The sequence below is a fragment of the Arachis ipaensis genome, chromosome B6 (genome assembly GCF_059453495.1).
Source record: "Arachis ipaensis isolate K30076 ecotype BB chromosome B6, ASM5945349v1, whole genome shotgun sequence".
Taxonomy (NCBI): domain Eukaryota; kingdom Viridiplantae; phylum Streptophyta; class Magnoliopsida; order Fabales; family Fabaceae; genus Arachis; species Arachis ipaensis.
The window spans coordinates 125,439,549-125,455,151 of NC_142441.1; the positions used below are offsets into that span (position 1 = coordinate 125,439,549).

General features: G+C 32.2%; 1 protein-coding gene across 9 annotated transcripts; it reads left to right on the forward strand.

The window, feature by feature from the left end:
- Window positions 1-248: 248 nt before the first annotated feature.
- Window positions 249-10,317, forward strand: POP1 (ribonuclease Ps). Of its 9 annotated transcripts, none has more exons than XM_088489533.1 (13): window positions 257-591; window positions 1,151-1,212; window positions 2,051-2,162; window positions 3,395-3,850; window positions 4,249-4,345; window positions 5,134-5,238; window positions 5,331-5,579; window positions 7,522-7,640; window positions 7,729-8,226; window positions 8,453-8,561; window positions 8,683-9,239; window positions 9,374-9,541; window positions 9,961-10,317. In XM_088489533.1, exons 4-13 carry the CDS (start codon window positions 3,396-3,398, stop codon window positions 10,157-10,159), a joined length of 2,556 nt encoding a protein of 851 aa, XP_088345659.1. In that variant the 5' UTR covers window positions 257-591; window positions 1,151-1,212; window positions 2,051-2,162; window position 3,395; the 3' UTR covers window positions 10,160-10,317. The 9 variants fall into 9 exon arrangements, with proteins under 9 accessions (XP_088345656.1, XP_088345659.1, XP_088345653.1 ...); XM_088489527.1 differs by having other exon boundaries at window positions 259-591; window positions 1,142-1,212; XM_088489531.1 differs by having other exon boundaries at window positions 259-591; window positions 1,142-1,212; window positions 3,436-3,850.
- The last annotated feature ends 5,286 nt before the right edge of the window (window positions 10,318-15,603 follow it).

The following is a 15,603-nucleotide window of genomic DNA, read 5'->3' on the forward strand; positions in this document are numbered from 1 at the left end:
TCAATATTTTGTTTGGTACAAAATGAGAAACAAGAATTGAAACAAGAATAAAACTCTAATTTAATTTACATAAAGAATAAAATTGGAATTAATTAATTAAAATAAGAATATTTTAGATATAAAATATTATTAATGTGTCCTTACTTTTTGAAGATACTAAAATACTAAAATTTAGAGACAAAAATAAAAATTTTGATACCAATCTCTAAACTAATAAACACATACTAAATCTCAATCTCTTCATATCTGTGTCAGTACCTCAAAACAAACACTAGCTAAATCCCCCAATGCATCCAAGTCCCACTCCGCTCCTCTGAAACTGAAAAGTGAACAAAGAACCCTAGCTCCCCCTCCAGCCCCGCAGCCACCAGCCTCCGCAGCTCCCGCCTCCCCGCTTCGTTGTCATCGCGGAACTCTTCTCCGCTGGGAAGCTCCGTCGTAGGAAGCTCCCTCGCCGTCGTGTGGATGCTCTGTGGCCGTCGTCGTCTCCTCTGTTCGAGCGCTCTCTCTCTGTGTTCGCAACCTTGCTTCTGTTTGGATTTTCAAGAATAGGAAGCATGTTGTGATTCACTGTAATAACTGGTACCTGAGGTAAGAAATTTAACAGCAATAGCAAAATAGAAAACAGAATTGAAGAGTGGATCAAAGTGATTGAAGGTTTAAAATCTAATAAGTGCATCTGTTGAAGAATGTTTAAGACCTTACTTAGGCAGTGGTTGATAGCATAAAATGGTAGCATTATCTTTGATGTTCTAGTAGATTGTCACCTATGTTGTATATATAACTATAAATATATTCGAGTTATACCATTATTTTAAATATTAATCAGAGCTTCTCTTGCTGAATATATTTACTTGAAAGTTTTCCTTGTGCCCACCACTTTTTGAAACACAAAACAGAGTTTTTATGTTGAAGCTACATCCTATATTTAGTTTGTACTTTATGGCTGGAAATTTTATGGAAGTGGTGGCAAAAAGAGTAAGTGCCTGCATACCTAGGACCTTTGCTTTTGTTCAAAAGTAAAAGATTTGATTAATTGTCATGACTCCATGATTTAGGAATCCTATATTATACATCTTTCATGCATTGCTTAGTGTTTTCCCACATGAATTGATGGTGCCTGCCTCACCTTATGCATTAGATTATGCAGTACTGATAGAGATAGCCATTGGGGATAATCATATGGACAAAAAGTAGACTCACCAAGTTGAGGTAAACAATAAAATAAACTGCATTGATGAATGAGAGTAACACTTACAATAACAGAAAGTCATTAAGCAATAAACATGGACTGACTTGATTCAATTCAACTTAATGCGCCAAATTGTTTATGCTGGAATCAATTCTGAGTTGTTTATGCTATGATTCTGATTTTAAATTGTTTATGCTGATTTTTCTGATTTGTTGATTCTGGTTGTTTATTTTTCTGATCTGTTGTTGATGGTGCTGTGGTGCAGAGCTTCACTCCATTGTTTATGTTGGAATTTTTCTTTGTTTATTCTGATTTTTCTGATTGAGTTGTTTATGCTTATTCTGATTTGTCATTTATGCGTATTTTGATTTTTATTAGTTATACATTTTGATGTTTGAAGATGTTTGTGAACTTTTAATGATAAATTATGGATAATTTATTAGGTAAAATTGTAAAATTTTAAATTTTATCTACTTAGAAATCATTAAATTTAAATATTTAAAATTATATATTAAATTTTTAATAATTTTATTTTATATTTAGTTAAACCGGTTGAATTCCGGTTGAACCCCGGTTGAATTCCGGTTAAACCTCTGAACCATTGAACCAGTTACTCTACCGGTTCATTGACCGGTTCGGTTCTCGCAATCTTGATCAATTCTATACAAACTCCCGTTTACAAACTTTAATCCAAACACACACCTGGTCTATTAACTGAACCGGGGCGGCTTGGTTGAAAACAAGTAAGTAGTGTCGTAGAGGTTTATGTCACAGCATCCCAGCCGCCCTTCTTCCCCTTCCACCGGCCTCCACGAACCTTCACGCTGAAAAGTAACCACATGCATTTCAACTTTCCAGCTTCTCATTCGCTGCTCAACTACTTCATAGCTCCATTGCAGCTTCACATCTCCGCCTCGCACCTCTGTCTCGCCTCCTCTGCTCTCTCACTGCTATCCCCTCCTGCCTGCAGGTAGGCCTTCTGTATTTGTTTATTTTTTTTTATCTTAACTGAAAAAGAAACATTGAATATATTTTGATGGTTTTGGTATGATTGTTTTTTATTGTTGTGTTCTTTACCAATTTTGTTCTTTATTGTTCTTCACTGCCTACTAGTTCTATTGCACCACAAATTAATGGTCATTATGCTTTAATTTTAGACTTATATTATTAGTGATTATTATGCTTTAATTCCAGACTTTGGCATCTACTTGCTATATGTTTTCTAAGTGAATTTTCCTATGTTATGGAATAGTTGCTGTTGGAGATTTCAAGGTTCCAGACTTTGGTGTAGAATTAAATGCTATTGGGATTTTGCCCTCTTAATTTTTTTTAGTTTAGGCATAATCTTCTAGACCCGATATAAACCAGATCTAGACCTGGTCTTATTGTGATCCGAAAAGGATGAGATTTGTTCGGCTTTTGGTAAGAGTCTAAAATATTGGTCCAGTCAAAATTAAGGACAGGGTCTGAATCATAGTTACATGAAATGCATACATTCTGGTATGGGACGGGTATGCCTACGTGGTACACCACATGTAACATATTTTGTGAAAAGTATACTTATAGCATTTTGGTAAACATATGACTTGTGAATTGCTATGCGGTGCGTCACCTAATTGGTGAATTCATGTAACTATGGTCTGGATTAAAGCAAACTTGGTTTCACCCCACCCATGCACACTCTTTGATCCTATAATTTGACTGGTTTGATGTCTGGTCCAGTTTTTTGAACCTTGAATACGATAATAAAAGTGAATTTTTGTTAATCAAATTTTCAGATAACTGAAAAAATTAGGGTCATAGGCAACATGAATCCAAACAGTTTTGGGACTGTTCAGTGAATATCAAGACATAGAGCACGGGTTCATTTTGTAAATGTTTTTATGGTACCATATATCTAATGTCTAAACCCCTTTTTCCTTTTTTTCCCTTCTTGTTCTATAGCCCAAACGAGCATCCCTGATGCTCTTGCCTCCACTGTGACGGTTGCTTCTCTTTTTTCGAGTTCTGTTCTGCTGTTTTTCAGTTTTTAAACCTTTCACTGTTTCACTCTTGTTCCCAAGGTACACACATTGATGCACTTGTTATTTCTTTGCAAAACTTTTATTTATTTGTTTGTTTGTTTGTTTGTTTGTTTTCTAAAGAATCTTTAATACCAATTTCATCATGAAGTGATATCCTTTCTCGTACTTATTTTGTTAGGATGGTTACTGAAGGAACTAAAGGACCTCAATTTTCAGCAGATATGGCAACTCGCAAAATCAATGTGCAGAAGTTTGCAGAATCTAGGGCCTATGAGCTTGAGAGTCTTCAATCTGTTATAGCGGACAGAATAAAGGGTGATTATAGGAGTCAAAGAAACAAGAGAAGACGAACTAGTTCTTTTAATAGCAAAGCTGGGACAAGAAGAAAGAGGCAAAAGCTGGGAACAGTACATAATAAAACTGGTGGTGTTGAATTACTTTTAGGAAAAGATGAGATAAAGAAGCTTCCAAGTCGGCGCATGCGCCGGAGATATGAACTTAAGATGAACTTGGATAGTGGGTTTTGTACTTCTGGCGATGGAACCAAGAGGCTGAGAACTCATGTTTGGCACACTAAGCGGTTCACCATGACAAAACTCTGGGGTTACTACCTTCCTCTAGCACTTCAAGGAAGGTAGGTCATTTATGATGATGCTCCATTGTTGGAACTCGGAAGCTTGTTCATTTCCTGTTATACTGGTGTCTTTTACTTTTAAGCAAACATTTATTTATTTATTTATTTTCAGAATACAAGTCCTATCAAATTAGTTCTTAAAAAGCTGTCTGTTAGTGTCATGTTTGACATCAAATCATTCCTTGTTAGGACTAATTTGATGTCGACAAAAGACACCAATGGACCAATTTTATCTCAGAAGTCGACATTGGTAGTCAATTTGGTAAATCCATGCTGGATAGTCAAAGTAACTTGCTTTTAATTTTTTAAATCCCAAATGGGTGTTAACAGTTTGTTAGGGAATTGGAGTTTTGGGAACCTGTTTTCTTATGTACAAGGTTTGTGTCCATATTTTCCAGAGGAAAAGGTTCAAGAGCACTCTTGAAAAGGCTCAAACAAGGGGTGGTTGTGCATGATGCAAGCTATTACACTGCTGTCCAAGTAGAAGGTCCAGAGGTATGTATATATATGTATGTATATATTATATAAACTTATCTCATTTTAGATTTAAGGGTAAATTATATTTTTGTCGTTGAAGTTTGCTAAAAGTTCTAAAAATACCCCTAAGTTTTATTGTTTCAAAAATACCCCTAAGTTTTATTTTGTTTCAATTTTGTCATAGAAGTTTTCGATTTTTATCAAATTTAACCCAATGACTAATTTTTCAAAAAAATTATGACCAATTTAGGAATAACTCCACAAGAATAACCTTTAACATAAGCAAATCAAACATATTTATCATGCATTATTGTTATATTAGTCCTAAATTTTTTTAAAATTTAATTGTCAGGGATATATTTGATACAAACCGAAAACTTTTGGGACAAAATTGAAACAAAATAGAACTTAGGGATATTTTTGAAACTTTTAGCAAATTTCAGGGACAAAAAATATACTTTACCCTAGATTTAAAGAATAGTTCTTTTCTAACTTCGTATTTGTATTTGCTTACATACGATACGTTGCCGTTATAATCATGATTATGGTTACATGGCTGTTATTAGCATTCTGTGAAAAATTTCTGTAAGATGTGAACAATGCGTCCACAATTGCGGTTTTAGAAACAGCGACATTGTGGCAGCAATTTAAACCTTGATTCCATATCCAGCATTTCCCTCAAACTTTTGATTGTAAAATCTTTAACTTCATGCATGAAGTACAGAAACAGTTGCAGGTTCATGGCTCCCAGATAAATAATGGTTTAGTTACTTTTACTTTTGTTTCCTGCTGATTCTTTTCTGCAGGAATCATTAGCTTCTCTATTAAGAATGGTACTAGTGCCCTTCCCGGAAACATCTTCTCAAGATTCTGATGAATCAGTATCGGGTACCACTTGTGGAATGGCAATGGTCAGTCATCCTATTGCTGATTCTGGTTTAGCTATGTTGATTTAGGGTATGCAATCAACCCAAAATTGAATCTTGTTTCTGCTTCATGACAGCTTTATCAAGTCGAAGCACCAGTTTCTCAGCCAATTGGCCCCGTGACCTATATGTGGCGGCCAACATTCCAACAAAATATTAGTGGAGAGGATGATATCAATGATGAATTAATGAAACATGATGTTGATTCAGATGAAAGCCCAAATAGAATGAAACTCGGTGCTTCATTTAGACAGCTTTGGGTGTGGATACATGCTTCTGCCTTTGAAGAAGGATACGATAGTCTAAAATTTGCATGTCAGAAAGAGGTTCAGTTTCTTCTTTTACTCCTCCCATGGACATCATGATGCTCTCTATTTTTTTACTTCTTTTTAAATTGTATCTTGACATAGATGAAACAGGGAGCAGTGTAGTGAAATCCATTGGTTCTTGTACATAGTTGTCTGCTATGTTTTGTTTTTCATTAAGAGGGCAAGACATGCATAGGTTGTTGCCTTGTAAAGTGGAGGTCACACTTTTCACATTCTAAAAACAGCCTCTCCAGTTGCATCCGTCCCCATCAGGTGGGAGCCATGTATGTTGGGCCAACTTTTTTTTTTTCATTTTTTGTTCCCTTGTTTCCTAATCAAATTCCTTCTTGTTAATGTCCTTGACACCTTATTCCTGCTATGAGCATATTTGGGCATAGACAAAATTTTGATTTACTTAAGCTCTAATATACATGTGTTGGTAGTTTTTCATGGTCAAATATGGTCATTCTATATCTTCTATCTTCCGTGCATAATTCTCCTATGCAATCCTTTTACATTACACAAGGCTCCACTTTCTCTTGGGACATCCATTTTTTTCGTAGCCTTAATGATAGGGAATCTGTGGAACTTTTGATGGTTTTTCTGTCACCTATCCCTGATAAAAGGATTTGGTCTATTGAATACTCTGTTAGTTTTAGTTGTAAATCTTTCTTCCAATTTCTTACTCGTTCCTCCAATACAACTTCCTTCTACTTGGATAAACCTATTTGAAAATCCAAAGCACCTTGTAAGGTCAAATCTTTTATATGGACAGCTGTGCTTAACTTCTTTTATAAGGTCAAATTCACATCTGTTTTTGCGTTGCCCAGTGGCTGTTTTCTTATGGAACAGTTTGTTTAGCATCTAAGGAATGTTGGGTGTGCCTGTAACTCTTGATAAATATCTATTGACTAGATTTGTTGGGCTTGGTACTAGAAAAGAGGAAAATTTTATATGGAGCTGTGCAATTTACGCCACTGTTTGGACTATTTGGTTGGAGCATAATAATGCATTTTTTAATGATAAATTTTCTGACAAACATTTCGTATGGGATTGGGTTGGATGCATAGCATCTATTTGATGTAAAGCTCATGATCTTTATAGAGGACTTTCCCTCTTAGATATTTTGAGAGATTGGAAAGCTATGCTTTTATATATATATATATAGTGCACCTACTCGTCTTCATCAACGTTGTTTTTTGATCGGAAGATCAAGAGCGAATAAATTGATCAGTTAATATGAATATTCAATTATTTCTTTAACTTGTCTCTTGCTTGCCCGTGGATTCAGCAGCAGTTCGAAAGGTTGACCTATTCGGGAGATCCCTTTCCCGAACCCATACGCGTTTCGGTTGGTCTTACTGTAAATGTTCGTTATAATACTGAATAGAAATCCAATCCATTATAAATAGAAAAAGAATATATAAGATCTAAACAAAAAAGTCTTATATATAATATGAATATTCAATTATTTCTTTAACTTGTCTCTTGCCTGCCCGTGGATTCAGCAACAGTTCAAAAGGTTGACCTATTCGGGAGATCCCTTTCCCGAACCCATACACGTTTCGGTTGGTCTTACTGTAAATGTTCGTTATAATACTGAATAGAAATCCAATCTATTATAAATAGAAAAAGAATATATAAGATCTAAACAAAAAAGTCTCTTATATATATATATATATATATATATATATATATTGTCATTCAGTATGGTTATTTTTGTCTGAGATTTTAAAATTGATGATTATTCTGTCTGATTGGCTCTTAGTATGAAATATTTTAAAATAGTGCTATAAAGGTGAAAATTCTTGTCAATTAACACACCAAGTTTGTTATATGTTCTTTAGCCAAGGTTTTGATTTCGCTCATGATGTCACAGAACTTTGCAAATTGTATTTAAGCTGACTTGTAATTTCTTGTTGATGTTCAGATTTTGTGTTTTGCTGTTTATTATTTTCAGATGGAAAAGACAGGCATCTCAATTAATTGCTTTTCACTTGAGGGTGAACTTGCAAAGTTGGAGTTAATCGGATCAGGAGCGATTCAAATTCTTCAAAAGATGTTGCATCCAGTTACAAGGTTAGTTATTGCACATATAGAAAATTAATTTCTTCGATTTAATTCATGAATGATATCGACTGGCTTATTATACATTCTGGCTTTTCAGTATTTCAGATAATCATTGTCTATGGGAACATGTGCCTACACAAGACAGCGTTTCTCAGAAGACAAGTTCATCCATATCAGACAATGAGGATAAGTTTTCTTCTGTTGCAATTTTATCACTTAATGTTAAGGATCCTCGACAATTGTGCAGGAAGGGAACTGTTTCATCAGTGGAGCCAAGTTCTGCTGAGGCAGTTAACGGTGCACAAGAAACTATTCATGAAGAGTTGGAGAAGACTAGTGACTTGGCTTTATCCACATGGTCCAAATTAGAAAACAACCAGTATCATAATAATGATCTCTGGTATGCTAAATCTAGACGGTTGAGGACCCCATTGTCAGAGAGTATGCTTTGTAATGAGAAACACCACAAACGTTTGGCACATTACTGCCTGGATGATGTAGATTCCAGGGAGGCAAACTCTTTGACAGAGGAGCAATGCTCAAGATCTTGCCCTATTTTGCTTGTAAAACATCACAGGAAGGAATTGTTTAGAGGGTAACTTCTTTAGTCCTTTCTTTATGACTTGTGATTATGTATTCTGATACTTAGAGTTGTCAACTATCAGGTATTACCAGTATTCTCTAAACTCTTACTTGATATTTGTGATAACCTGCTTTAAGATATATAAGTTGGGGAAAAATAAAAAGGATAAAGTTATCATAAATTAAATGTCAGTGGCAACACACCGATAAAATACTAACTGTATCTGGTTATCTTCTAGATGTTCTATCATACTTCCCTTAAGTTGGGTTAAGGCCTTCTGGATTCCTCTCATCTCTAATGGGGCGCATGCAATCGGTTTGCAAGAGATGCACTGTATTGCACATGAAGTAAGTAGTTGCACCCTTCAACTTTACATGTCAAAAATATTGGGGATTTTTTTTTTAAAAAAAAGAGTCTTTTTTGTTATTAGTAGTTAGATTTTTCATGAAAGCTTTTTTCTTTATGCAGATGGGATTGCCATCTTTCCCTTCAGATTTCCCAGATTGTAAGGCATACTCATGCTTCATGTCAGCTAAAGCTGCTGCATTTGATAAAAAAGCCGAGTTACGTCCTCCATCCAAAAGGCCTATGAGAGTTCCCATCTTGCCCCCATGGGGTATTATTCGTAGTACTCTCAACAGAAAAATTAATGCAGTGGAAACTACTGATGTTTCAACACTGGAAGATTTAACTGATCTGAATTCATTGCCAAAAAAGATCGACTCTGAGAATAGCTTGTTTGATGGAACTGTGGCAAGGACAGGTTCTGTGCTGACTAATTTCCTTAATGAAACCAAAGGTGGCCAACTGTCATTGTTTCCGTATGCTGCAGATGGAGATGAGAAAATCACCAAGTTTATAAAGGGTGAAGTAAACCTTACTCGGAGCTGCCAAAACTCTGTTATTTCTGACCATAGGTTATGTTTCCTAAGAGTTCATCTTCGCCCTTTCAAGAAAGGTTTTTTTGAAGAGGGAGCAGTTATTTGTGCACCACACCCATCTGATACATATTTATTGACTTCATGGTAATTAACATTGTGGATTCCTATTTTAATATGTAATTTTTGTTGTTACTTTGGCAAGTAAACGTATCTTATTGGGGAATAGTAGTATATGACAATAGTATCATTATCTGAAAAATGTTGTATATATGTTGCAGCATTGAGAAAAATGAAGGATTTCAATTGCCACAATCTGCTCTAGAATCATACTTTAAAGAGGAGCATTCCTCCAAAAGATGGGAAATGCATGTACCAGATCATTCAAATGCCAAAGAGTATCATCGGTGGCCTATCGGCTTTGTCACATCAGCTGCCATACAAGGAAGGTTCTGTAATCTTATCTTTTTCCACTGTAATCTCCATCCTATTATTCTCTAAGGCTATGTTTGGATAATTGTTATTAAGGGGAATGGAATGAAGCCAAAAAGAATTTGATGGGCTTCCATGGTTTGGATTAATAATGTTATGACGGAATGGAAAGGTTAGTAGTAATGGAATCGATTCCATCCTATTCCAATAAAAACTTCATTTGTGGTTCTTCCGAATTCCGGCGGTTTATGATGGAATGATGTTTTATCCAAACAATGGAGTGGAATTTAAACATTATTCCTTTGGGTTCATTGCACTCCACTTTTACATACCATCAATCCACACCTAGCTTATGATTGTGTGTGGTAAGTGTTTAAAGAGGCTAATATTCTTGAGTACAGAATAGAGAAGCTTACTGGGTTCTATGTGATTGCAGCAAGAGGCTAGTAGCAGGGGGATTTTGTGAGGCAGTTTTACTTGCAAATTTAAGAGAGGAGCAGTGGAAGGAGATGCCGGCGAAGCGGAGGAAGAAGGATATTTACGTGCTCGTCAGGAATTTAAGATCTGTGGCATATCGACTTGCTCTTGCCTCTGTTGTGCTCGAGTATCAGGAGAATGACACTCACTTCATGTAAACTCTTTTTATGGTAGACAGTAAGCTTATGCAACATCCAAGAATATAACTTCTCTACATTTGAGCCCTTCTCAAATATTCAGGATTGTTCGTCATATGAACCCATGAAAAATAGAAACTAAAATTAAATCCATAAAAGATGGATTTTAGTTGACCAAACTATCCAAATTTTAAAAAATTATTTAAAATTTTCAAACTACAGTTTTTTAACTTAATCTAACTTCAAATTCTAATTTTATCTTATCTCAATCTCTAACCCACCACTGCAACCATCTCTCTATTTTCTACCTTTTTTTTTTCTATTATTCTCCTCTCTAGCCTTTTTTTTTTTAAAGTTTGTTAAGGTTAATATTAATGTAATATGTTGATACGAGTGTGTTTGGTGTCAGAAAAAATTGTGATAGAGAAGTATTAGATGAAATCGTGACTTACCATTTCATATCGGATAAAAATCTAAATAAATCGTTACCAACAATTTAAAAAATAAAATTTTTAATGCTAACCGCTACATATATATATTCTTCATCCACAAACCTATTAATACAAAATTTACACACAATGACACAAATAACACACTAAAATTTTCTTGTATCAGCATCGTATAATCTAATATACTTTGATCATATATCAACTTATTATATTAGATTACACAATGCTAATAAATATATTATAAAAAAAAAAAAAGAATAAGTATAGGAAGTCAATGGTCTAAGCGTACAATGGCCATTGGCTTCCTAACCTAGCAGTACTAAAAAAAAATATATTTTAAATCATTGGTAACAATTTATTTAAATTTCTGTTCCACGTGAAATCGTAAATCACTATTTCATCTAATATTTGTCTTTATTAAAACCGTATATCACGGTTTTTTTATATACCAAAATTTTTTTAATCAATGTATTACACTAAAATAATATAATATTAATGTAAAACACCCTTAATGTTCCAATATAAAAAAATTTGATGTAATCATGAAAATTATATATACACATTAGGTCTGATTCATATGTGACCGCAATCCTAGTAGCAAAGAAAGGGGAGTTAGTTGAGTTGAATAAGGTTTTATTTGTTAGATACTCCGATATAACTTATAAATGGCCAACAGGGAGGAGAGTTAATTGAGTTGAATAAGGTTTTGTTTAAATTTTTGGTTATACTCTTAGTTTTTTGACTGAATAATATTAGGTGATTGAAAAATATGTATTATTATTATTATTATTAAGCAATTCAAAAATGTTAATGGTTAATGCAAACGCTAATTTAGTGTTATTAGGCCATTTGTGCTCTGACTTCCAATTCCAAATTTGATTTGATTTCGATCTGACAGAAATGATTTTATTTTATGCAGATTGATTTTTTTCACTAACCCTCAATCTTATTTTGTTCGCAGATTTATAATATGTCAATCCTAATGTTATAATTCGTGGATATCCAACTCTATTCACAGATTATAAAAAAAATACAATATTCAATAATAATCTGATGAGATTTTGAAGTTATAATTTGATAGGATTGAATAGGATTGAATACTCGCGGATAGGATTGCTGCTACTACCCCTATGCACAGCGGTGAACCAAAGCAACAATTGGTTGTGTTGGAGAGAAATGGACTAGACAACACCGGGGTGTAATGGAGAATTGGAGACTATGTATAGAGTAATCTTTGTAGAGCAGAAAGAATGGATATGGGTATTGGAAACTCAAAAATCATTTTGGCCGGCTTTGGATGGTGGTGATATTAATAAGTACATGGTGGCTCTAAAGTTGGGCATGCCACGGGTGTATTTGCTAGGGATGTATATGGCCCGGTCCGGCTCACATATTTTAGGGGTTAGTTTGGTGTGATTTCATTAGATCTAGGGTCGGGTATGGATCTTAAAAAATAAAAATAGACCTGGGCAGTATTTAGGGTTGGATCTGAGTCAATGCGAACCCGACTTCATTCGGCCTATGTGCATTTCAAAAGAATTAAAAAAGTATATATGTTTTAAATTAATTCTAATATTATTTTATATTAATTATAAATTTTTTATTTTATTTTTAATCACACTTGTTGAATTAGAAAATAAATAAAAAAAGTATCAAATTAGAATTTATAGACAAATTCAAGTTCAAATATGGATATCAACTTCTCAATAACAAGTTTCTTCTTTATAAATAAGTGCATCATAAATAAGTTTCTTTATAAATTATTATTAAAACTTTAAAGGTCTGATTTTTATCCGGTTTAGACCCAGTATAATTGTAGCAAAAAAATATTCAAGTTTCATCGGGTGTAAGACCAAGTTAGGGTCTAAAAAATAGAACCAGTATATATTTAAAATTGGATTTGAGTTAGAACAAATTTGCTTTTACCCAACCCATATACACCTCTAGTATTTGCATGAGCCTAAGGTGATATGTGTATGAGTGTTAGTGTTATTTTTATGTAGGTTTTTATGTATGTTTTGTTAGTTGAGGACTTGAGATTTAAGGTGCTTTTGTTGTGTTCGACAAAAATTTGTGATTCGTAGTGGTCTTTGACGATATTGCCATATTTGCCAAAAGGAGTCACTAGGACTCACATTTTTCTCTGTTTGGGTCCAGATTAGTATAAACTATCTAAATAGTAAAATGAGACCACCCTTAAACGTTATTTAATTATATTCATATTAATAAAACAAATAAATACATTTTAAAAGTTTATTTTGTTAAATAAAATTTTAATAAACAAATTAAATTATATATATAATTAATAATTCATAAAAAAATAGAAAATATAAAGTAGATAACAACTTTGAAATGGAAGATTGCATATTATTTGAACGATTCAATTTCCTCTACTTATTTAATTTTTTATCATTCTGATTTGTCTAAAACAATATTTATGTTATTTTGTATCTCATAAATTTTTAGTAAATAATTTGGACATTTTTTTTCAAGCATATAGCCTTGCTTTTCACTTCCTCATCTCCTAGCTATATTTAGTTTCAGCACCACCGTTTCATGACCAATAGAATTATTGGAAATGACATTATCATATTGTATAATGATTGATTTTTCCAAATTCATTGAATTGAAGAGGCCATTGAGCTTAATCAAAATAAGATTCTATTTTAAAACAACATTTGCTGCAATGAGAATTTTTATCTTTGTTTATATTGATAATTTGAAGCTTTAAGTATAGTGAGAGAACACAAATTGAGCATGGAATATATATCATAAGCTAGTTCTAAAATGTTGTATATAATAATAGATTTAATTATTCTATAGATCCTTATACTTTTACAAGTTTGATTAAATTTATAATTAGGTCTTTATATTTTTTTAATTAGATTCTTATACTAATTTTGATTTTGGGATTAGGTCCTTGTTAATATAAAAAATGTTAAAGTTAACAGAATATTTATTAAAGTACCTACAATTAAGAATCTAAATTAGATCTTTGATCACATATTTTTTTAGAAGAATATTCCGTTAATTTTAATATTTTTGATATGAAAAAATCTAATTATAAGTAAGGATCTAATTAAAAAGAATAAAAATTATAAAGATCTAATTATAAATTTAATAAAATTATAAAAACTAATAGAATAATTAAATCATAATGATATTACAAAAGATTTTAACCTGTATAAATTAAATCACAGTTTACAGTGAATATAGTAACTTTGTGATTGCAAGACAGAAAGAGAAACCAATGGCAAGGAACAACGTTACACATACACTAGCAATAATATTGATGATAACTAAAGTGGTCATTTCTTCTGCCATTATTGTTGAATTTCAAGATACCATTATTGTTGAATTGCCATATTATATGGCAGCAAGTGTTAGAGAGTGTGTCGACAAATGCATTAAACGACATGATCGCCGTAACATCATGTTTTTGAGCGCATGCCTTGTCAAGTGTTATATGATGGACTCCCTCACTAGTACTTTAGTAGCGGTAAGAATTTTAATTTTTGTGAGTCTTTTTGAAAGATCAACGAATTATTGAAAAGATATCTAAAGTATTCAACTATATGATAAGAAATAGATACTTCAAAAATTTATTTCAGATTTGATTTTTTTTATAGAATTATTTGAAATTTAAATAAATTCTTCAACAAATAGAAAAAGATTTCAGCACTTTGATTAAACTATTAAGTATTTTTTTTTTCACAGACGATTTTTGGTATTTAATGTGTTTTTTTTTGTTACTATGCTCAGTTGTACTTTCTATATATATTGAAATGGTATCTACCTAATTTACAATCAAATATAATAAAATGTCGTGTAAAATCTTTACAAAATTATATGAGTTCATTTTTTTTTTATTTTTTATAGTGTACTTTAATTTGCAATTGAAACACATACCTAAATTAAAGAGTAAAGAAATGTTTTAATTTCTATCATTTTGGACTAAGTTCTAATTTCATCTTTAATATTTGAAATGTTCTATTTTTATACAAAATGTCTTATTTTTATTTAATTTTAGTCCTTTAGTCAGAATTAAAATTTTTCTTCCAAAAATATCATTTGTTCCATAATTATTTTCTTCTAGGTAGCATTAAAAATTATAATTGTAGTGGTTATAAACTTATAATGACAGTTCTAATGATTTGAGAATAAAAATAACAGAAAAATATAAAATAAAAAGATAATAATAGAAAAAAATATTTAAAAAATAAATTTATCAGAGAACAAAAATAGAATGAAATAAAGCATTTAAGATAAAAATATGCATGATATTTTAAATACTAGAAATATAATTAAGTATCAACCAAAATATTAATAACTACTAAACGAAATTATATTGAATATATATGGTGTATGATATTTCTCAATTCAAAAAGAAAAGACACCGAATATTATTATTTAAAGCCATCTTTATAATATGTAATTTATGAGAAAAGGCAATGTATATATGTTATAAGAAAAAGAGGAGTGTTAGGAGATTAGTACATTTTGTGATTTATACTTATTAATTAATTATTATTAATATTTTTAATAGTATAAAATTATATTTAATAGTATAAAATTATTCACTTTTTCTTTTATTGATTAAGTGCTGATTAAATTTTAATAAAAATACTAATTTCTAGACTTTTCTTTTCATTTGCTTCTGTTGTGCCATCTATATTAATAGAGGGATCAATCATAATGCAATAAAATAAAGATGATGTCTATAAAACGTTACATAATAATAGAATAGAAAATGCTTCCATGGGCTGCCATGCTAAGAGAGAAAGTAACATTTTATTCATATTGTCCGTATTTGTAGAATAGAGAATGCTTGAAGCATTCCTTTGGTCCAGAAGAGACAACACCAAGCTAGCTCATCATTACCAACAAAAGTCGTTGTTACGTTTGATGAAAAAAAGTGTTCCCTTAGATCTAATACCTTTAATTTGCCCTTGATTATTAAAGACAATGTTATTCGTATGTTTCAAGACCTGCTTCCTTGAAATGAAATGAAAACTG

What these genes read in the sequence shown, in the direction of transcription:
- POP1 (XM_088489526.1), top strand. Translation starts at nt 2,032, where the DNA reads ATGCATTTCAACTTTCCAGCTTCTCATTCGCTGCTCAACTACTTCATA. An exon ending in CTATCCCCTCCTGCCTGCAG is followed by an intron (nt 2,163 to 3,394) that starts GTAGGCCTTCTG and finishes TTATTTTGTTAG; the next exon opens with GATGGTTACTGAAGGAACTA. An exon ending in TCCAAGTAGAAGGTCCAGAG is followed by an intron (nt 4,346 to 5,133) that starts GTATGTATATAT and finishes TCTTTTCTGCAG; the next exon opens with GAATCATTAGCTTCTCTATT.